This window comes from Telmatherina bonti (assembly GCF_933228915.1).
Source record: "Telmatherina bonti genome assembly, chromosome: 7".
Lineage (NCBI taxonomy): Eukaryota > Metazoa > Chordata > Actinopteri > Atheriniformes > Telmatherinidae > Telmatherina > Telmatherina bonti.
This window is the reverse complement of record NC_136625.1, coordinates 10459706-10482306: the sequence shown is the minus strand read 5'-3', so window position 1 is coordinate 10482306 and position 22601 is coordinate 10459706. Positions and strand designations below refer to the sequence as shown.

General features: G+C 42.0%; 1 protein-coding gene across 6 annotated transcripts in view; it reads right to left on the bottom strand.

Annotated features, from left to right (window-relative positions):
* pard3ab (par-3 family cell polarity regulator alpha, b) overlaps positions 1-22601 on the bottom strand; it is a 305596-nt gene that overhangs the window by 94586 nt on the left and 188409 nt on the right. For 5 of the 6 annotated variants that reach the window (XR_013771364.1, XM_079243165.1, XM_079243166.1 and 2 more), the window contains 3 exons: positions 11591-11777; positions 10281-10432; positions 9335-9379 (listed from right to left, as the gene is read on the bottom strand). Coding sequence is in view for 5 of the 6 variants with exons in the window: in XM_079243165.1 (XP_079099291.1) it covers positions 9335-9379; positions 10281-10432; positions 11591-11777 (384 nt within the window). In the remaining variant the exon portion in view is untranslated. The remainder of the gene's footprint in view (positions 1-9334; positions 9380-10280; positions 10433-11590; positions 11778-22601) is intronic. The other variant, XM_079243169.1, reaches the window with a different exon arrangement.

Here is a 22601-nt window from a genome sequence, read left to right as displayed (position 1 = left end):
TCCTGAATTTGTTTTTTTAGGCAAGCCTGACATGTTTTTTTATTTGTGCTTTGTGCCATCTCCAAATCCTCTGAAGGAAAATGAATTTATATATATTTTAATTACATTTTAACAAATCCTTCCTTGACTAGGACTATGGAATATGGGTGTGAAACTTTCAGCAGAAAAACCTGCTCAGAGTGTGAAGATCTACTGTTCTGCACAAGGGAGATGCCGCTCAATCTCAATGTATAGTTTGCTACAATGACAATACAGCCTATTCTATTCTATTCTATTCTATGACATCCTATTCTATTCAATCTTTATTTCTATAGCACTTTTCATACAAAAGCATATTAAAGTGCTTAACATTTAAAAATTAAAAACAGTTTCACATTTAAACACACACGTTACCCACACACACACAACCCAACCCTTCCCCTGACCATTAATGCCAAAATAAAAACTAATAACTTTAGGATTCTTTCATCTGTATCTGGCTTGACTCTATTCTAGTCTAGTCTAGGATCATTTCAGTAAGAATAAAGAAGTTGTCCTGAACGTGGCCGGTGTGAGACGATAAGTTGCTGGATGTTAAACGTCCAGAAACCACTGCATACGATGATGTGTGAACGGAGCAGCGGACCGGTGTCTGCATGGTGGAGGCAGTTTCTGATGACCTGCGTGTTGCTTTCCAGTCACTCACCGTCACCACAGAGGCATTCACGTTGAACTGACAACCACATAACCAGTTTGCTGTCAACAGGTTCCCACTTGCAGAGTGTACGTTTCAGATCCCGTCCTGCCTCTGCTCTCGTCTTTCTGGACAAACTTTTGTCTCTGTCCCTATGCAGCCCTTTTCCAGCAGAAAATCTCTACGTGAAGTCTACGTGTGCACAGCAGCAACGGCAAAGTCCAGACTGAGCTAACAAGTACAGTATGTTGGGAAATATAAAATATGAATCAGAACAGGCCACAATCTCGCATTACTCCTGCAGTCATAAAACTATTTAGCAAACCAGCTGCTTGTTTGCAAGACACTGAAGAAGGCGTTGACCTCCAGAGGCAGGTACTAAAATATTCTTATTAGTGGTCCCAACGCTGGTGCGAAGTGAAACGAGCTGCCTCCGAAGGGACGAGGAGCAATAACTTCTGACACCAACACGCTGTAATCAAACCTTCATACTGTTTCCTAATCGATTGTGTGTACTTGTGTGTGTGTGTCTATGTGCACCATTCCTCCCAGCCGACTACAAATTTCATTACAAGATGAAGCTGTAGATGAAAATAACCATCAGCAAAACGAGAGAAACATGACAGTTTAATTAAACTGTGGCAATTCATCCAGTTGTACAGGCATAATTTTATCTCCCATATGATGGCTTTCACACACCGGGAACACACATGGAGGGGAATAAATGTGAAAAGGTGAGGAGGCATGAAGGTAAATGAACGAGTGACTAATCTACTGCGTGGCGTCACACGAGGCCTGACAGACCAACTGCAGGCGTCATGGCAGAGATCGGAGGAAGATGCGAGTGCAGAGAAGAAGAAATGTACATTTAACGTATTAATGTTGACGTATAAACACTCAGTTAATGGGAAAACAACATTTCAGCAGCCTCAGATGAAGTCAGGTGATGATTCTGCATCTAATTATGCTGATAGCCGTTCATGCGTTCAGTTTGGATAAAATATCCTCGGATTCATTCCACCAACGTTCCAGGACAAAATCCTGGTGGGATCAACTGGGACAAGAGGAATGAGACAAAAAAAGAGAAGAAAAAAAGCAGAGTGAACATGTTTGCGGGTGATCGGCCTCCCATCCATCCTCATCCTGGACTGTCCCGTTCCCTTAGTGTCTCACTGGGAGTCGGGCTGATTGGTTGTCACGCTGCACGCCGGCTTCATTTAAAGGGTTTGCTGCTGTCGTTCACAACAGCCATGCTTCAGCGATGATACGAGACAAAAAAACAAGAATTTTAACTTAGAGGATAACTTTTTCACATATATCTAAGCCTCCCTTGTTAATTTTTAAAATGTAAATTCAGCTGTTTCTCCAGAACAGACCAGAAGGATCCAGTTTTCTGGGTTTGTTAAGGCTTGCTTTGGACTAGCAAAAAAAAAAAAGTTGATGATAATGTAAAGCACTTTGTGCAGCTTGTTTGGTATGAAAAGGGCTGTATAAATACAGCCTGATTTGATTTACAGCCCGACGGTATAAACGCAAGTTATGCAGAGTCTTACGAAGAGGTGAGAGGCGGAGATGAGGGCGGAACGGTGACAAAGTGAGACTGATTGTTCACCACTTGTCCCTAACATTTACCTTTTCTCATATTTGTCCCTTTAACTTTATTCTGTTATTTCTGTTGCCAGGTAACCATGCTGCACTTACTATCCCGGGTTGTTAGTGTTTGCATTGGGTTGCATTTTTCATTGTGTTACCATTTAACATTATTCTTTGTCTAACTCCACCTTGCAGGATAGGTGTTGTGGAGTGGCCAACCACTTACTCATTGCAGGTGTGAGGGACTTCTTAGATTAGTTGATTGGGAGAAACCAAGTGAAGGATTTCCTCTTCTGTAGATTCTTTAAGTGTGGGTTTATTAGAAATAATGTATTAGAACTGGTATTCCTTTTGTGTATTTTTGTTTGTTTAGGGATTTGGTTTGTTTATTAATGTTGGTGTAGAATAAGGTTGCTGGGGATAGTGATAGGGGGAAATGGTTTAGGTATATAGGTAGTCAGTTTTGGGAGCTTGTGAGGAGGGAGAGAGGGGAAAAGGATGTGAAACTGGTGACTGATTGCCCACCGATCTATGAAACTGTACGATGGACAACTTTTGGAAAAGAAAATGTTCATCTTTAAGGAAATCCCAGGACTGCTGATTCCGTCTACATCTGATCTTCTTCTACCAGCTCCCACCGTGGGTTCGGGAGGCTGACTCCCTCCACACCTTTAAGATGGAGCTGAAAACCTTCCTTTTTCATGATTCCTATAGTTCGGATATGAGCATCTCCTGAGTTGGAGTCTGCATGTACGGGACCCAACTATCCAGGTTATGCTCTTTGCTCTTATAGTTATGGGTAGTCTAGCCAACCTTTACTTATGTAGCAATGGGGATGTTACCTGATGCACTGAGAAGTACCTCGCTCCATTTCTCTAATGTATTAACGTATAAATATATGACAATATTGCCGTCTCTAACTTATTTCTCCTTTTTTCCGCAGGTCTTCCTGAATAAATGCAGTTGTACATGTTGATCTGTCTTTCCTGTCGTCTCCACCCCAACCAGTCGAGGCAGATGGCTGCCGTCCCTAAGCCGGGTTCTGCCAGAGGTTTTCTTCCAGTTAAAGGTGAGTTTTTTCCTTCCCACTGTCGCCGCATGCAGCTCAGGACGGGGGATTGGATCGAAGTCATGACTCGATGCAATCAGTTGGTTTCTATTATAGGATATGTATGAATTGGCTCGAAATGATGTGTATGTTGATTCGTGTATGTAAAGTGCCCTGTGACAACATTGTTGTGAAGTGGTGCTATACAAATAAAGTTACCTTGGACACACTACCTCACAGGAACCAGAACCCATTTCACGACAACGGCGCAAGATGGCGATACAGCAAAGGCTACTTTTATGGGATTTCTGCTGAAGAGGAACTTTAGAAACAGTGAATCTACAGTAACTTGGCTTCATCCTCAGTCAGCCACCTGGGTGCAAACAGCATCAGGAGTAAATCTAAACAGAAAGTCTGGTGTTTGATTTCCACAGCAAGGCATACAAAACTGCTAACAATCAGATCTGGCAACACTGTTTACACCCAACATGTAATGGAAATGGAATAAAACAGCCAAAAGTATAATTTCAAATCTGGCAACATGTCAGACAGCTTAAATAATCACAGTTAGACAAGAGGCACTACAACTCATCTGAAGATAAACATTATCCTACTAACTTCAGCCTCGACAGCTTTGCCATAACAAATAAAGACGGATCAGGAGGCAGCTGCTCGGACTCCGCTGGCAGCACTGAGGCTATTGATTCAGTGGCGTGAAGTAAATCATGTTATTTGATCTCGCTGCCTCGTTCATCTCTCTACAGTTAACTTTGTAATGATGGGACTTTAGTAACTTGGATGTTTTAATGAGGGACGTTCTGAATAAAACCACAAAAGTCTGGAGATTGCCAAGTTAAGCAACAGCCTGGGTCGATAGCTAAAACAGTGACAAATCTTCTAGCGTATTTCCATTTATTTCGCAGCGCGGGGCTGTCAAACTGTCCAATACCGTGATCCCACTTGGACAAATGGGTGGCCTTAAAAAGGACACAACCAAAAACAATGGGATGTGCCTGCTAATTTAGCTTCTGCTACCGTTTTCATTTACTAAATCCAGAAGAATAAGCTTTTAACTTTGGAAACACACTGTTGGCAACATGTGGTCAGTGATTTCAGGTGGAGAAATAAATGACTCCAAGTAACACTTCCTGCGTCTCTGGCTGAATATAAACGGTGCAGGGATCACTCAGCTCTCACAAAGATTTATGACATGTCAAACAGGTTCTGGACAGTCCAGCATTGTCCTCCATCACTGAAGTGTCCTCATCCAACATGTGGCGGCAGTCTGTGTCAATAAAGTCCTCATCCAATCACAGGCCAGGACAGAAGCGCCGATATATCCTGTCTAATAGCTGTGGCAGTCTTCGGATTTAACAGGATGGTTGTTTTGACTTTTATAAATGGACCATGGCTCATTTGTACTTAGTGGAGGGTGCAAACTTTCCGACAAAAAGTGACACCAGGAGCCGAAATAGTCCAAATAAAGCTGAAATCTATTAACAAAAAGCCACTGGAGGGGCGTGGGGGGGTGATTCTAAGGAAAACAGAAACGCCATATTTTTCTCATGGAGCCAGCACTTAATTATCACCTTAATCAGAATAATTACAGTCGGAGCTTGGAAGCAGAAAATGAGACGTTCCTGAAATGAAATGATTTCAGGACTTCAATGTAAAGACTGATCACTCATTCAGACAAGACAAAAGGTCTGAAATTAGCCAAGGCGCTTTTAATTTGCAGAGATGGCGACTTGATTATGGCCAGGAACGAGCACGTTCACATGATTTGCCAGATTGTTTGGAACAATGGTACAGAGGAAATGTAATCATTTTAATGGGAGAGCAGCGTGTAATTAGAAAAGACTGGAAACCGAGTCTCAGATCGGAAAACGGCGTTTTGTACGAAAGATACTGAAGATCTCGGCAGAGAAAACCAAACCACCTTCATCAGCTTTCTGCTAGCTCTGCAACTGTTCTTCAAGTAAACAAGATGAGTGGAAGAAAATGAGGTGAGAACTTCACACTTTATATTAAACTCTCACTAAAACATCAGAACAGTTTTCTGTTCTGCAGGAGTCTGTTGGTCGACCCAGGACAGGAAATAAAAAAGCCATAACGTAGCACACTGGACATCCCCGCTGCATGGAGGTATCGCACGCAAGGACAGCTAAATGCTAAATAAAGCATGCAGACAGCGTCACCTGGCAAATCCCAGTTACTCCTGCCTGCATGGCCGTGACACGCACTGGTTCCTGGCAAGGGGCGCATCAAATGAGGCAGCATCAATCTGACATTAAAGGATGAATTTTGGTTTTCTGCTTCCTGTTTTCGGGTTAAGTGAGTCTCTGACAGGAGCCACAGGAGGGAGGCAAACATCCCACTTCTTCGCTAAATGCTTTAACTTTTTAAACTGCCCGAATGTGCATGGCCCCTGGAAGAGCCTTATTAACATGATCCTGTTTAACTTCTCTAATACAAAGACGAACAGCAAAACTGGTCATTTACTTGATCAGAAAACCAGTTCTTTGCTGGTTTAAGGTCAGAAAATTCTGCTTCTTGGGCAGTTTAGAAAATAAGAAGCTCTAATAATTCTCCTGTCTTCAGCTTCTATAAATCTACTTCTACACAAACTGGTTCACTGGAATTTAGAAAATAATCTGCATTCAGTGGAAAATGCAGCGTCTTCCTGCCTGTGGTTGTTACGAGAACATGCGAGTGACGTAAATTACAGGAAGGGTCGATTGACCCTAACCTGCGATGAGTTCAGGCGAGTAGCTACTAGTGGGAAAGATAAGATTGGATAAGTCACAGCTGCTTTATTGATGACTTTGAATATATATGTCAAGTTTCTTGCTACAAATCTGTCCTGTACCCGCAGCTGATCTTCTCTTTTCATACGGCGGCGATGGTTGTGGAACACCTGACCACATAATCTGAACAATTAAAAATGCTCTCGTGGATCAATCCTGTATCATTTGACCCTTCTAGGTGTGAAGGCTTAATGGATTTTTTATTTTTATTTTTTTTTATGGATTTTACTTTTTGTAAAAAGTGGAGAAGTGCTCATCTCTTGCCACCGTTTGACAGACACCCTCTGTGACTCACATCGTCACGGCGACAGAAAGTTGGAAACAATCTCCTCTGCATCTCTTGGTTGCCCACACGCCGTTAAAAAGGTTTCAGCAAAACTAAGGAACTAGTGACCAAAGTGTCACACCTTCTGTCTCAACTGCCGCGTTGAAATAAAACCGCCACGAAACATCCTCCTTCCCACAGTCTAAAGCTCTCATCTCTGTTTCTCATGTGCCGAGCATCTCCGTTCCTGAAGTCCAAGCAGCTGATTTCAGAGGAGAGTTTTTTATTCAGTCCAGGTGACGGTGAAAATACACAAGACCTGACAGTGACGGATGACTCGCTGTCAGCTCACTGCCTTAACCAAGGACAGAGAGCTTTCTCTGCTCTCCTCCTTCGAACGAACACACACACACACACACACACACACACACAGAAACCATTAGTCCAACGGTTGCATCTGAGCCAAAAGAGGTGGAAAAAAAAAAATCAAATCTGTAGTCACCCGAGTGCTTTCGCAACCGTGTTCGGCGGTGACCTTAAACCGTTTGGAGGAGCGCTAGGTTTCACTCGCCACGGCGACAAATTTCTCCTGTCAAGTGCAAAGCCAACAGCAAATGCAGGTGAACTCCGCTCACGTGCAGAGGCACGATGGAAGCGGGTTTACCTCAGCGACTTAGCCACAGAATTTATATTTTCAGATCAATACGTGTGATTTAATGGCTGGAATGGCTGTTCCTGCACAATCTGTGTCACATCCTGTTCCAGATCGATCTGTTCCATAAAGCCAGACAGGCAGGCAGCTCGCCATTCATCCCCCATGAAAACCTCCCTCATTCTGCAATTAAATGCTTCTCAAAGGTGTGTGTGTGTGTTGTTACATAAATTATTGATCCTTAAACGGCTCATAATGTAAATAGTAAGGCTGCGAGAGGGGCTGCGAGGTGCTGAATAATTATTTAACATAATTACTTTACGTCTTGAAAGAGGCGTGGAGCAAAGTAAGGTGTTGCAGGTTCCTCCTCTCGCCCACCATGTTTTACATGGATGGCGATTTTTCAAACACAAATAATAATAAAATATTTTTATGATGATGAAATTAGCTGTGAGTGATTTATTCCCTTCATATTTCCATTGTAATTTTATCAAATGTAACCTTTGCAACAACATATTTCCACATTTAATCCACATAAACCTCATCAAGCATTCTTCAGCTTTATCCATGACTGCAGCCACCACACATGGCGGCTGACGGAGTTTGTGAGGGGTTGACCATGTCTGAACACGCACAGCGCTGTGAGGAAACATCCGAGATGTTTCTGAGTCACCTCCTGCTTTCTCTGTGGGAGATTATCGGACATGTAAACTAAGCTGAAGATGCAGCAGAGATGTTTCTGAGTGACTGAAATGAGGTGAAAATCTGGATTTTTATTAAAGTAGGGTATGATGTACGGTCCAGAGGCGCCATATGTGGGGGGAGTTAGGAAGATTCTAAGGGCCCAAAAAAAATATATATAAGAAAATATATAGCAGTAATATAAACTGATAAACCATTTATATTAAAATAACCTAGTTAGATGTATGCACTGTGATATAACCCTTTATAGGGCACTCAAAGAAATACCTTGAAATTAGAAATTTTAACCTAAAACTGTCCTTCTGGTATGAACCAAGTCCTCCATTCTGTTGTTTCATTAACAAAAAAAAATAGTTTAAAAAATAGTCCCTTGCCCCATAAAGGGTTAAACACAGCCCTAGATCTTTATTAATCCCATGAAAAGCTTTTTTTTTTTTTTTTTTTAATCAGCTTAATTTAAAATTTTAAATTTGCGATCAAGTGGTGGGGTCTCTGCCGTTGTCTTTCATAGGGCCCAAATGTCCTGGCAGCGCCTCTGGTAGGCTATGATGTATGGCAGGAGATGTTTTCCGTTATATTGTTCAAAATCCCATCAACACTCCGACTGCAGCTCGGAAAAAAAAAAAGTTACCTGTGGAACGGGCAGGACTGAGAAAAAAACAGCCAATTATTTTAACTTGTTCTAAAAGATTGTATGGCGACAATCTTTGTATTACGTAACAGTGGAAGAAAAACTATCTCCATGCGGCACCAGAAGTGATGTAGTGTGCATGCCGGGACTCTAGAGGGCGGTGACACTTTGCAACAACACACCCAGGTGTGCAGCATGTCCTCACAAGACTGGAAAACACCACACAACAGCAGAAGCGTTACGTCACAACCTCCACGCTGGCTCATCAACGACGCCATTCTCATTATGGTTTTTTGTTTTGTATAACCTCTGCGTCTTCGCTTACGGCAGAAACGCTCTACCGGAAACGGCTTCTGGTTCAGCGAACAAAACAAATGAGAAACATGTAGAAACATGACACGGTGGTCCGCCACTGTTGTTGTTGTGCTTTTTGCAGGTTAAGCAAGGTCTGTGCACGAGTGCAAGACACAAAGATTTCACTTCCAGTTACTGGCAGGATTCCTCCACTCTGGAGGCTGTTGTCAAACCTCTGCAGTTTCATCCACCCTAAACTCTGTTACCATGGAAACAAGAGGCTGGAACGCGACTAACCTTTAACGTTTTACTGTCTCAGCATCGTGCTGTAAACAAAACCTCAGAGTTGATCGCACGTCCAAGATGGCAGCTATTTGTCCTCTCTGGTTTGTTAAAGTGCAACTTTTCCAGCCAAGAGAAAGCCACAAGGTTGTCGAGAGAGAGCCGTTCTCATCGTGTCTGACAACTACAGTTTGGCTCTTTGTGTCCACTGCTTTCAGTTTGTCCAACTAGATGTTAAATATTACATAACAAATTAGAAGAAAAAAAAAAAAAAAGAAATGATTTTTTTATGGCGCATTTCCTGCTTGCATCCTAATCTGCTTCTTCATAAACACACACAGATAATTTGCTACGTCTCTCATGCACCTTTACAATCCGTTTCCTTACCTGTGTTGGCCTCGGGACGAGGGGTGAGGTTAATCTCGTCGGCTACTGTTAAAGCAAAGGGGGGGAAGAGAGGAGGGTTAGGTAAGTGCTCATGACATTCCACATGCAACGTTCAGGTAGTGCCGCAAACATCACAAAGGGCTTCGTCTCAATTAGGGTCGGATGCCATGCGAGACGGGGGAGGCGGAGGGGGGGGGTTGAAAAGACAGTTTGAGGATAGCAATCAGACTTGTTGAGATATCAACACGGCACACAGCAGCAATCTGGTGGGGAAGATTAGATATGATTATAGGGAGTGCTAGCAGAGAGACTGTCGCAGCCAAAGCAATCAGCGGCTGTTTGAAGCCGTTTCAAGGTGAATCAACGCAGTCGCAGCTCTGGACTGTGGCGACAGAGGAAGTCTGTTTTCAGACAGAAAGAAGAGCGGGAATACATTTGGATCATGTGTGCAGCACGTGCAGGAATGTGTACAAGGTGACATGAAATCGGATCCGTTCAGCTTTCACAGACTTGAAACTTTCTAAGCGCACCGATACGATCAACAGAGGCTTCCCTCCGCGGCTGCAACACCGCCTTAATGCAGCAGAAACCAATGGTTGTGTTTGCCTGAAACTGACTCAAACTTTGATTTGTAATGAACTGCTGTAAAAAAAAAAAAAAAAAAGTAGGTTTAATCATTATATATGACATTTTATGAATTGAATTTGGACTTTTTACACGTTTGGCATAAAACTAAAGTGGAAATCTGAACCCATACGGGATGGACCGGCTGCGACCTTAGGATCAGGTCCAGCAGACGAGTTAAACCAAAAAACAACACGATAAATGGAAAACACACACGAGTCATTTTCAGACACGGGATGGAAGTGAAGCTTGGGGCAAAATCCTTGAACTTCAAGATGAAATCTAAATACTTGATGACAGGAGGCAGTTGTGGATGTTGTACCTAGATCCATGCTCTTGGACTTGCGCGTCTTAATGATCTCCAGCTGACCGGCGTCTCCGAACTGCTTGGTGCGCTTCTCCGACATGCTCTGGCGTCCGAAGCCTTCCCTCTGGAAAGCTCCATCCGGATGGTTTTCATCAGGACTCAGGGAGCTGCAACAAGGGGTGCAACACTTAGATAACCAGGAGACGGACTTTATTGATTCCAAACGGGGGGGAATAAAACATCGAAGTGTGAGAGAGGAAGAAACAGAAAGGCAAAAAGAGCTGATAAATAAAGACAGCTGGGGTCAGAGAGAGAGACGTCTTAATGGGACATGAGGACATTTAACGACCCAGAACTGAAACGTTACCACAGAAGGACAAAGACAAAGTTAACTGGACAAAGTCAGGTTAAAAAACAAAAGATGATGAATATAAAACATAAGATGATGAACAAAAGACGACAGAATGGAAGATATTTCCAGTTCTTGTCCTTTGCATCCTAAAACTGCACAGTAGTTTGTTGTTACACAGTAAGGAACAGCAGCACAGCTCCGTCATCAACACTGTGTCTGAACGGGGACCCTTCACATCAGCTGCCCCGGTGAGCAATCAGGGCAAAGAACGAACACACACCCACACACACCCACACACACACACACACACCCCCCCCCACACACACACACACGCACACATTTCTACATCAACCAACAAGACTGGAAATACACTGACCTTGTGCAAATGTGAAGCATCTCTATTATTATGCATATCAGAGATAAATGACTATACAACGGCTGAATAAGGTGTTAAGTGACAGCTATACATGAGTTAGAGTCAGAGAGAAACCTGTTGGAACCAAGCTGAGCTACATTTCAATCCTTTTCTCTGTAACTGATACAAAACACTTGTGAAATGTTAAATGTCAGGAAATACGACATCAGAGCTGAAGCAGACGCTCTGCAGGATCATCGTCTGCAAGGACATTACGATTCAGCATCACCCGGAAGCTGTTCCACCTCAAAGAGGCCAGAAACAAGCTCCACTAGTGATGCCGGTGGATGGTGCCAACAACCAACCTCTCTGCTCCGCAGCGGTTGATTGAGTCGTGAGAAACTCAGTCGCTGTGGAAATGAAGGCAAACAGCCAACATTTGCTGCTTATCCTGCATTTTGGCTTCAAAAAGGTGCATCAGGAGTTCGGTTTTAAAAAGAAACCTGTCAGGAAGCGCCGTGGAGCACTCGCGTCCATGTTTGTGTTGCGTGGACGCTGGCGCCGACCGACGGGCCTTGTTGACATTGTGTGCATTAAAACCACAGGAGAACAATGTACCTTTCATTCTGAACGGGCATCTCTTTGGCCCACGAAGGCGTCGCATCGCTGGCGAAGCCGACATCGTCGTGCGAGCTGGATGAGGACTGGTCGGAGAGGTGAGGCGGCAGCAGCGGCGGCCGGTCATCTTCTATGATCACGGTGTCGTCCTGCGGCATGTTGACGGTGGGAGACAGCTGGTAGTTTCCTGTAAGACAAAGATTTCTCAGTCCTTTCATCTCTTCAGAACCGAGACCGATTTTTTTTTTTCCTCCTTCAAAGTTTCCTGTTCTTCGTTGTGCAAAAGCTGACAAGAACATTCCCACTCTGACTGCCCAGACGTGCACGTATCAATAATAAATGGGGAACGTCAAGTTCTTGTCTCGGTCCTTCAGAATCAAAGCACAGAAGGCGCCTCTCAAGTCAGGAGTTTTGCATGATGCAAAATAATCATTCGGTAGGAAATCTGTCAGAAACAAAGGAGGGGGACAAGCAGCTTCAACTCTCAGTAACGTTGTGTTGCAATCAGCTTAAGAGATGAAATCATCTCCATGTATTTAAAGAGAAATGATAAAAGTCCCTCTTTGTTACTCTGCATCCGTCTGAATCTCTGAGCTGCTGCTAAAGCTTCAGTCAAATGTGGAAGAGAGTCTTAAGATGAGATAAATCAACATCAAACAGGTTCAAATGAAACATTTTAACATCCAAGCTGAATCTTTACTGCTTTAAGTCCCCCGTTGCGCATACTGGGCTGGACCTCCTTCTGCTTTTAAAACTGCTTTTATTTCTGGCATTCCTCTGAAAGTTTGCTCCATACTGACGTGATAGAATCACACATCATCCTGCTGGAAGTTTCCATCAGAAGATGCAACACTGCGCTCATAAAGGGACGGACAGGGTCAGCGGTAGGGCTGTGGTGTTGGAAGCTTGCCGCGTCAGCAGCCTGAACCGCTGATATAAAGGCAGGATGGATCCGTAGATTCTGATCCTGAATGTGGAGCTGAAATGGAGACTCAGACCAGCAACGTTTCTCCATCTTCTATTGTCCAGTTCTGGTGAGTGTGTGTGAAATGTAGCCTCAGTTTCCTGTTCTTACTGACAGGAGGGACACCCGGTGTGTCTGCTGCTTCAAGGTTGGACGTGTTGTACATTCATTCAGATGCTTTGCTGCATACCTTGGAAGGAACCAGTGCTTCTTTGAGCTTCTGTTACCTTTCTATCATCTCCAACCAGTCAGCCCATTCTCATGTGGCATCAACAAAGCATTTTCACTCACTGGATATTTTTTCTTCTCAATTTGCTGTAAAACCTAGAGATGTTTATGAAATACACCAACAAGCAAGTCATATCAAAGTCACTTAAGTTCCTCTTTCGTCCTGATTCTGATGCTCAGGTTCAACTTCAGTAAATCACCTTGATCATGTCTACATGTCTATTTCACACGGCGTTGCCCAAAGTTAGTCCTTAAAGATTGCTGTCTTTCTGGTTTTCCATGTATCCGTATTCCAGCACAGCTAGCTTGCACTAAATGGATCCAACAGCCAATCAAGTTTCCAGAATGACTGATCTGTTTTAGTGAGGTGTGTTGCAGCAGGGAAACATGGAAGACCTGCAGGATTGTGGCCCTCAAGAACCGGAGCAGGACACCCCTGCTTTCACCCTTCAAATGACTAAAATTAAAAAAATGGTAAAAAAATTTTTTAGATGAGGCACACTAACAAAGTGTTTTTTTTTCAGTACTTACTATTTATTACCGTGTAATAAGTCAAAAGTTATTATAGTGTAATCATCTGCTTCCAGGTATCTATTAGGGGGCAGAAAACGAGTATCATGTTGTGTTCAAAGGATTGTGATCCAAGTTTTTACCATAAAGTGATGTAAAATGTCTCAAACTGTGTGTATAAACACATGTCACGTTGGACTCTACAGGGTTAAACATCATATGCAGTAAAAAAAACAAAAAAAAAACATCATTCTTTTTTGTAAATGTGACTAGTTTGAGTTTCTCCTCTGCATGTGAATGGTTTTTACTAAACTCCTGGTCAGGTTGTGTTTCGCATTTCATTATGATGTAAGCAATAAATATGCAGATCAGTAATGAAGAGAGTATCAAACAACGACCACCACCATCACTGTGACGCCTACAAGCAGCCCATCTACGACTTACAATCAGAGTGAAAACTTCTGTCGGCGCATCTGCAAACCAGTTTGTCTTTGCGTTGGTTGAAAACTACAAAATTGGAATTCTATTTAAAGGAGATGACCTCTGACCTTGACAAACTGTGTCAACAAGGCCATTCTGGAGAACTTCACCTGAACCATCGGCACTAAAAGCCCTCTGGTTTAGTTCTGCTTCGCTTCATCACTGTTTACATTTCTAGAGATGATCATCTTTAAGGTTTGGAACAACAGCTGCATCACTATAAAGAGATATTCATGTTAATTCTGAAAGCTTTTTTCGTGCCATCTCCTTTTGTTCTTCAACAGTGCTATATATACTGATATTAACACATCTTAAATATCAGAAGTATTCTTTTAACGGACTCCAAAAGTATTCAAAACAGACCTTGCAGTAGCTGATGAAAGTCTGGAGGCTCATTGATACTCTAAGAAGTAGACCGATATGCAGATGGAAGGCCAGTTTCCTTCGTCTTCAGAGTCGGTTACACACTGAATTTGATGTGTTTTAGGGTCCTTTCAGATCCGTCACTCAACACAAACGACGGAGCGATACCACAGGGAATCATGAGGGCAGTATTGAGTTGTATAGCCCACCAGGAAAAGGAAGAAAGGAACAAAACCAAGAAGAATAAGCGGAACAAGTAGAAGATGACATGAAACTCACCAAATAAAAAGTCCCAGAAAAAAAGGTGAAGAAATATTATTGTTCTATTTCTTCTGGTGTTTTTGGATGGTTGTGACCAACTCAGTAACTGCAAATTACTGCTACCGACGCGTGTCGAAACAACATGAACCCTAAACTCAGTACTGCCCTCTGGTGGATGAACACTATGGCAACGTAAAAGAAGTACGAGGGCCGCGATGGATGAAAACGTTTGACATAGATGTCCCTGTTAATGTACGTAAAGGAGCATAAATGAGGCCTAACATAGAAAAAAAAAAAAAAAGCACAAAGCTGAAAGTTGAGTAACAGGGCAAAATTTTAAAGCAAAACATTTTGCCAAGGTAGGAAAAAAAAAAAAAAAAGGAGCAATTTACCATGAAAACCCCTCAACAATTAATGTCTTTGTTACAATAAAAACAAATGAATCAAAGAAAACAAAAGTAAAAAGGAATAAATAAAAAAGTGAAAGTAAATCGGCTTCTGGCTAATCAGCTTATGCCAAATGTAGTGTTTTTATGTCAAAACGTGTTTTATTCAAGCTGCGCACTCACAAATAGAGATAAAAAAAATTGCTCGAGCTGAGACTGAAGAGTATATAATAGTCTCCTTTCTCAGCCTGTGAAAAGAGCAGCTTAAGAACTGCCATTAAAATGCAGCGCATGACTTTGGTTTTAATCTGTATTTTGAAATTGGCATCAGAAAGAGGTGGCTTCAGTGCTTCATAAAGGCCTTGTGTGCTGAGCTTAGTGAGAAGTTTGTCTTTAGTAAAGCGTTGGGGGTCTTAAAGCCAGAGACCTGAGCCAGGCCTGCTGTTTGGCTCTTATAACGGAGCGGCGAGACGGGTCGACGTGCCGCTGGGTGCTACTGCTTCCAGCCGACCCGGGTGAACGACCTGATGTAAAGGAGCTGAGTGGAGAAAACAAAGGGGAGATCAGGAGATGTGACGGAGTGCGACAGTCAGTTCAGGTCAATTAAAAAGTCTCTGCTTGATGTTTTCGTACTTTTCATTCAGAATGAAGAGCTACAGCATGACTTTTTCACTCAAATGAGCTCATTAGTGCAGTTTATACATCCTAAACCCCATTTTACAAACTGTGTGGATGCTGAACAAACACAAACAGCGTTAAACCAGAAGATAATGTATGATCGAATATCCAAAATGAGTTTTTTATGTATTCCAATGAAATATAGTGGACTCCAATTTTGTCTTCTTGTTTTATGTATTTGTTGTGTTTGGGAGGGTTTGGCTCTGTAGATAGAAGGGAATATGAATTATAAGAAATATAACATTATGAATGTGATGACATATGTCTGCTTGTTTGCACTTAAAAGTTAATAAAATATCTGATATTTTAATCGTTACGCTTTCTCAACTCTGTTGCTGTCCTTTTAATTTTACTACTGTAAGGTTTCCATGTAGAGGCTTCTTGTTGGGTAAATGATACTGTAAACAGTAAGTTACTGCGACTAAACATTATATTTACGTTAGAAAGCTTGCAGTCCACAAACTTCCAAATTACACCGAACTTAAAACAAATTCGGAAAAACTAGGTCTGTGCAGATACACACATCTAGGGGTTTACAAGTCATAATTCAGAATGATTACTTTTGTATGAAACTAGATTTCCTTTACTTTTTAGTCTAACCTGCTAAGAAATTTACAATAGTATATATTTTTTAATTTCTAGAGCATTATTCTGAAGACATCATGTGGCAAACCCTCCGTTTATTTTCACAGGAACATGGAGGAATAAAAGGTTGAACTATCCACGCATATGAAAATACATTAGCTTTCATAATATGGAAAAGTCGAACAGATAAGCAGTCCAGATGTAACGTTGCAGTTTAGTGTAGTTGTCAAATCTAGAAAACTGATCACTAAGGTAGAGCCTGGAAAGTTGGTCATAATTCATCGTTTTATTGACGCTGTCTGCTGGATAACATCGTCTTTTTGACAGCTGCTTATAGGTTAATGCTTGAAAAAAAAAGAAAAAAAAAAGATTGTATTTTATGTTGGAAGTGACATAAAAATAATTAATATTAAAAAAATGCATTTTTTCAAATGCTTCACAAAGGATAAAAAAAAAAAAAAAACTGATTATAAACCAGGACACTGAGGCCTTGTCCACACGTAGCGCCTCACAGAACTAAGATATTTTTCTCCGATTTGGGCTGTTGACACCAAAAACACAGAAAACGGTTCTATTAAAAACCTCTGACCAAAGTGAAAATGTGGGAATGCTCCTTTGCATGTCTGCATGTGGACATATAAAACCACGGTTTTAGGTTTTGAAACATCACCATCTGCGGACGTCACATGTACGACCTTTGTTTTCAACAACATGGACGTCCTCAGACTGAGTTGGCGTTATCCAGGCGCTCTGCGTGTGTTTTTACACTGCCGTTAGTACCGCTCCACGTAGACACCCGAAGGTGAAGGGCGAGATTGAGGACAGTAATTTTCCGTAACCTAACCGTATCACGTTAGAGCCGTGTTTCCCGTTTTGTGGAAGTGACGTCATGAGATGGAAGGTTATTCTGATTGGACAGGATTTGGGGCACTAAAGGTTAGATGTACTTATAATGTACTTAACAACAGCGTTATGTGGATAGCTGTGGATGGATTTGTTTTTGAAAAACGAGGTCATGTGGACTCATTTTGTTTCCTGGTCGGAGGGGGGGACGATATTCGGTTTTACAAAAACCAGGCAATGTGTGGACATGGTCGTCATGACACTGATGTCATTTGAGGGACGACAAAGCTGAGTGTGTGTTTGGCCGCATCAGTGCATCTCTTTAACGTCAGAACTTCCATCTTTCAAGTAATTTAGTGGTTTTTTTTGGTTCACGTCTTTCTTCGCCTTTCAGCCCCCTCCCACTGTGTGTGTTTGTTATTCACTGTGAATTTGGGAGTCTGGCCGAGTCCTCTCGCTCAGCATGGCCACTTTCCTCTCCAAGACCACACACACACACACACACACACACACACACACACCCCCACACCCACACACACACACACACACATACACACATCCACACACATGTACACTCATACAACCACTTAATCCCATTTCCCTAAGCAGTCCAATGCACAACACTGAGAATCCCATCAATGTCACAGTTTGAATCACTGCAGTACAATCAACTGGCAGCTACTGAGTAGAAAACCAATGAATCTGTCAACTCAGGAGCCTGGTAAAAGGAGAGGGAAAAAAGAAAAAAGCCTCTTTGTTTCAGTGCCAGCACCCAAGGGCAGCCATCGTCCAGCAACAATTGCACTGCCATGTGGACCGGAGAGCACACCCAACATCACCTGAGAATCAAACCAGTGCACACACACACACACACACACACTGCTCTGTTCCCGATGGCCGTAATAATTCCTGACTGAGCTGCAGTGGAACAATAGGTGGCATTTAATTTGAGATTCTGCAGGAGACGCCATTATTGTGTTGTATAAAACTACTCCGTACCTGAAGGCATAAAGGGAGGGGGGGTGCATGGTAGAGCAGAGAAGGAAAGACGGGAGAGAAAAGACTTTTTTTTTTTTCGTGATGAAAATGGAGATAGCACGAGGAGAGAATTTCATTTTGTTTCGTCTCGAACTATTTGCATAATTAGTACGGAGGTTATTGCCAGAGGTGCTGGGCCTTGAAAGCTATTGGCCTGAAGGAATAATTAAGTCTCTTTCTTATCCCCGGCATCTTGAGAGTGTACAGAACCAGCAGGAGATCTGAGCGTGTGCACAGGCCAAAGCGCAGGCCGATACGCTCTGAATGGGAATCATGTTGTCTTCTAAGAGAGACTAATGCATGATTTATGTTTTGAGGCACACTTACAACAGACTTATTCCGAGCAACTGTGGAGGACCCCCCCCCCCCCCCCCCCATTCCTCCCTTTCCAGCGCTCACAATAATTTATTCAAGAAATGATTGCTGAGAATGCAAAGCTTTTTTCTTCGTGTTCACACGCGTTCACATCTGGGAGCTGCCAGGAACGGTCTTCTGTTGAGTCGTGGCAGCTGAGAGCGGGACGCTGGCTTTTCCAGATCATTCCAGCACATTCAAACCAGCCGCGAGTTCATTTACAGGAGAGTACAAAGGGAGACAGTGAACAGTAAATTACCTCATGTCGTCCTCAGCAGTTACTCAAGCTGAAGACCACACGTGGTGAAAGTTACGTACCCTTCAGCTGATCCATCGAAACATAGAAAAAAAGAACTGGACCAACTCCCCAAAGTGTAAATTAAAAGGGTCGGTGAGTCTGAATTGCAAACAAACACCCCAGTGTTTTTTTACCCTATTTGCGGTGCTGTGAAACCAGTTTGTGTTTTTTTTTCTCCACGTCTGGACTCAAACGACTTCTTTCAACCAAACACAAACATCAGAGGTCATTTAAAGGAAATCAACGTCTCCGTTACGAGAACGAGGCCATTTCATGGAAACTGTTTTCCATCAGAGAAATGGTTCCAATTCTGTTCGTACTGTCACAAGCGCCCAACCGATACGTCGCTTTGCCAGCATTGTACTTATTATAGATACTAGTATCCAACAACATGATAGAAGATACATATGTTCTTTATTTAGAACAAAGAGTAAACTGCAAGTCATGCCAGACGTTTTGGCCAGTCTGTAGGTGTCTCTAGTACTTTCTGTGGAATGTGTCGTATAAATTCAACAACTAGCATGTTTTTATGTCAACATTTGCATTCTTCTTGTCAGATATTTCCTTTTCTGGGCTTCTAATTACATTTCAGTTTTAATTTAAATATTCGATTTCCTGCAATGAAGCAAAGACCATAACGTAACTGTGCAGCATGTAAAGTTGCTGCTGCTTATCAGCCTTTGGAAGTGCAGCGCAACAGTTTGCTTCTTAAGTTGACTTTGGAATAAATAATATATAAATACTGGGATTTGTACGAAGACAGGAACCTGCTTCTGCAGGTTTTAGATGTTTCCTACATCAACACACCAGATTCAAATTATTATCAGTCATGATGCAAAATCATGTGATTTATTTATCATTTCAAATTTGGATCCTTCATAGATAATTTGTTGCCAAAGCAAAAACAAAAAGACGATTTATGATGCACTAAACACTGCAACAACCTCCTCACCAAGCTCTAGGCTACATAAGGATTTTGTTCTTTATTTCATCAACTTCCTTTTATTTCTGAAGATGGAATTCAATTTGGAAATAGACTCCAGCGTACGGTTACAGCGTTGTGTTTGTGGTTTCTCCTCCACATTTTCTCTCTTATCTCATCACAAACTTATCAAGAAGCTCCAGAAATCCACAAACACATTACCACAAACTAACCAATCACAAGAAAGTACTTCTGTGTTACTGCACAGAAAGCAGAGGTGCACGCTGGGTCTGGATGACGTGCGTGCCAAGCCTCCACAGACCTACGTGGAGCATACGGCTGCGACGCCAACATCACGCGTTTATTAGTGAAACTTGGCCAAAAGAGCAGCAAACAACTAATTAGAAAATGTTACAAAAACTAAACAAATGTGAAAACTTGAAAAGACCATTTGGAAAAATAAGTTAATAAATAAATAAAAAAACTACATAAATAACTAAAATGTAAAATAAATAAATGGTAAAGGCAGTGATAAGCACATTACCAGCTTAAAGCACAATCCTGCTCACTTTCTTCTCTCCACTTGAGTCAAATTAAACCTTTTGAATAAGACTGTAATCCTCTCTTTACCTCAAGTCTCACTTGGACAAAACTGAAGAGTAAAATTTTATATTAAAAGCAGAGTTCAACATCTCTGAGTCACTGAGTAGCATGGAAAATGCGGCCCTAATTTCTCAGCTTTATTACTTGATTTTAAATGATTGAAAACCACATCTGGAATGAGGATCCAACATATTTTGAATAAGAAATTAGAGTGGAATTTCCTCATAGGTGGTCTGAAAAGCTACTCTGGAATTGATTAAGTGTTTAATAAGCAGGGGAATGTTTTATGTGTGTGTGTGATGGCTAAACATTAGAGTGCAGATTCCCTCAGCAGGCCCGCCTTGGAGGTTTTAAGCATCTGGTGTCCTGCTCAGCTGAGGATGGATGGGGAAGCACAAGAAGGAGGTCACTCAGACTGATTTAACATCTAGATTTTTCAGTCCAAACGGTCGTCCTGCGCACACGATAGTGGATCAAAAAACCTGTGGGGCAAGTGTTGGTGCCCACTGAGTCAGTAAACGTGCATTTTGACTTTAATCCTCAGAAGCTGGATGTGACAAACAACAACAATCTGAGGTGAGGTCATTTAAGGGGAGCGCCATCACGTTTTGTCTAATCCTGTATAATCTTGTTAGGGTCGATGGCTGGATACCGTTCCACATTTAAAATGTTTTATCCAATTTGAGAAATAACTGAGGTCAAAGCACAACATCATGTTGCACAACTGTTGCTTTATTCTGGTCCTTTCATCCAGGATCTTCAGTATAAAACCATTACCTCAAAGTAATTCTGGTATTCCCTTGATTTTCTTGCATTACTTGGCCAAGTCCCAGTTTCTTCTATTGCCCTTTGGTTTCACAAAGGAGTTAGTTATGGGAAGGCTGTTTTCTCAGTCTCAGTATTTAGGACCCAGTACCTTTCATGTTTCACATGGTTTAATAATATTTATGGTTCATTAAAAGGACTGCAAAGAACTTGATAATAACGTGGTAAGAAGGTCCAGTATACAGAATGAGGTGTGTTAGAGCTGGGACTATCTAAAAGGGCAGTGGTTCCTGAGGACTGGGAAACACTGGGCTGGGACCTGAATAATGTTCTATATTATATTCTCATTCACATCCAAAAGGAAACTGTCTGTCCATCTTCTGCCTTGTTTACATGCGTATTTTGCTTTATTTCCAGAGAGCTAGCGTTAGCTAGCCTGATGGAGCCGAAGGAGCGTTACCACCAGAAACCACTGGGGGGTGTATTGGGCCATGTCGCTGGCAGATGATCAGCAAAAGGAACAAAGAAGAAGTCGTGATGCATTTAATGGCCACACAGACCAACATTCTTCGCAGCACGGTCTCATTTTACATCTCTTTCTGAGGATATGCGCCATTACGATGCCCCCTACTGTCATTTCTAATTCTCTAAAAGTGATGTCAGAACTCAGAGGTTAACTCTGAACTTTCCAATGCCCTGTAGTGGATGTATTTCTAAACAAACATGTAATGTAAAGGATACATGGGACTATGTGGACAGTAATACTTGAAAGTATTTGGCATCTATCTAAAGTATGTATTTAAAAAGAGCACAATGGTTTCACCAGAATGCAAAAAAGAAAAAAAAAAGAGCATTTTCTCTTTTATTGAGACTACTATGTGATAACTAAGCAATAAACTAGGTGTAAATTGCTGGTCTTTACCGTTATTTGGCTCCTTTCCCCTTTACGCCTTCATCTGGTTGAGTATCTGGGACATGTGGTAGCTATTAACAAACTTTTGCTGTTATGAAACCACCATGACAAAAGACACAAACATCAGTTTGTGGGGCTGGCTAAGTGACAATGATGCCATTTGCCACTTTTAAACCAGACAACTGCAGTAGCTCCTGTATTATCTGGCTTGTGCTTTCACTCTAGACCCTCATTACATGCTCTTGCTGTTTGTTAAGCATGGCTGAACGCAAGTACTGTGGCAGCGTGACAACCTTTTAACACTTCCTCTGTCACTCTCAGCTCCCACTTTTTTGTTTACAGTTACAACAGGGCTTAAGTCAACCAATTTGCATGAAGAGAGAACACAGTTCACACTTTCACTTCATGCTGTATTGATTAATGAGGCTGAGTTGGTAGGAGTTGATTTTTAAACAACTGATTAAAAGTTGTTTCCTCCGTCTAACCCTTCCTCTGCCAATTAAAAAGGTATTTTCAGAACTTTCTTGTCTGGATTGGCTCGCAATCATGCGGCAAAAATAGAAGCCTTGTTGTTGTTTCTTTGAAAGACATGATCATTTTCATCTTCTGAGAATTAAAAAGCATCAAAGCAAATGCAGAGGACAAAAGATCTCAACAGAATGGGATTATTTGTGATATTAAAACAGGCGAGTTGTGCTGTTGCACCATCTGGCTTACAGAAGCTTTTCTTTGTCATCGAGAAACGTAACCACCCATCAATCAATCATTTGAGTGCTACATACAAGCAATTCCACACAGATGCATGCAAAGCTCCAACACA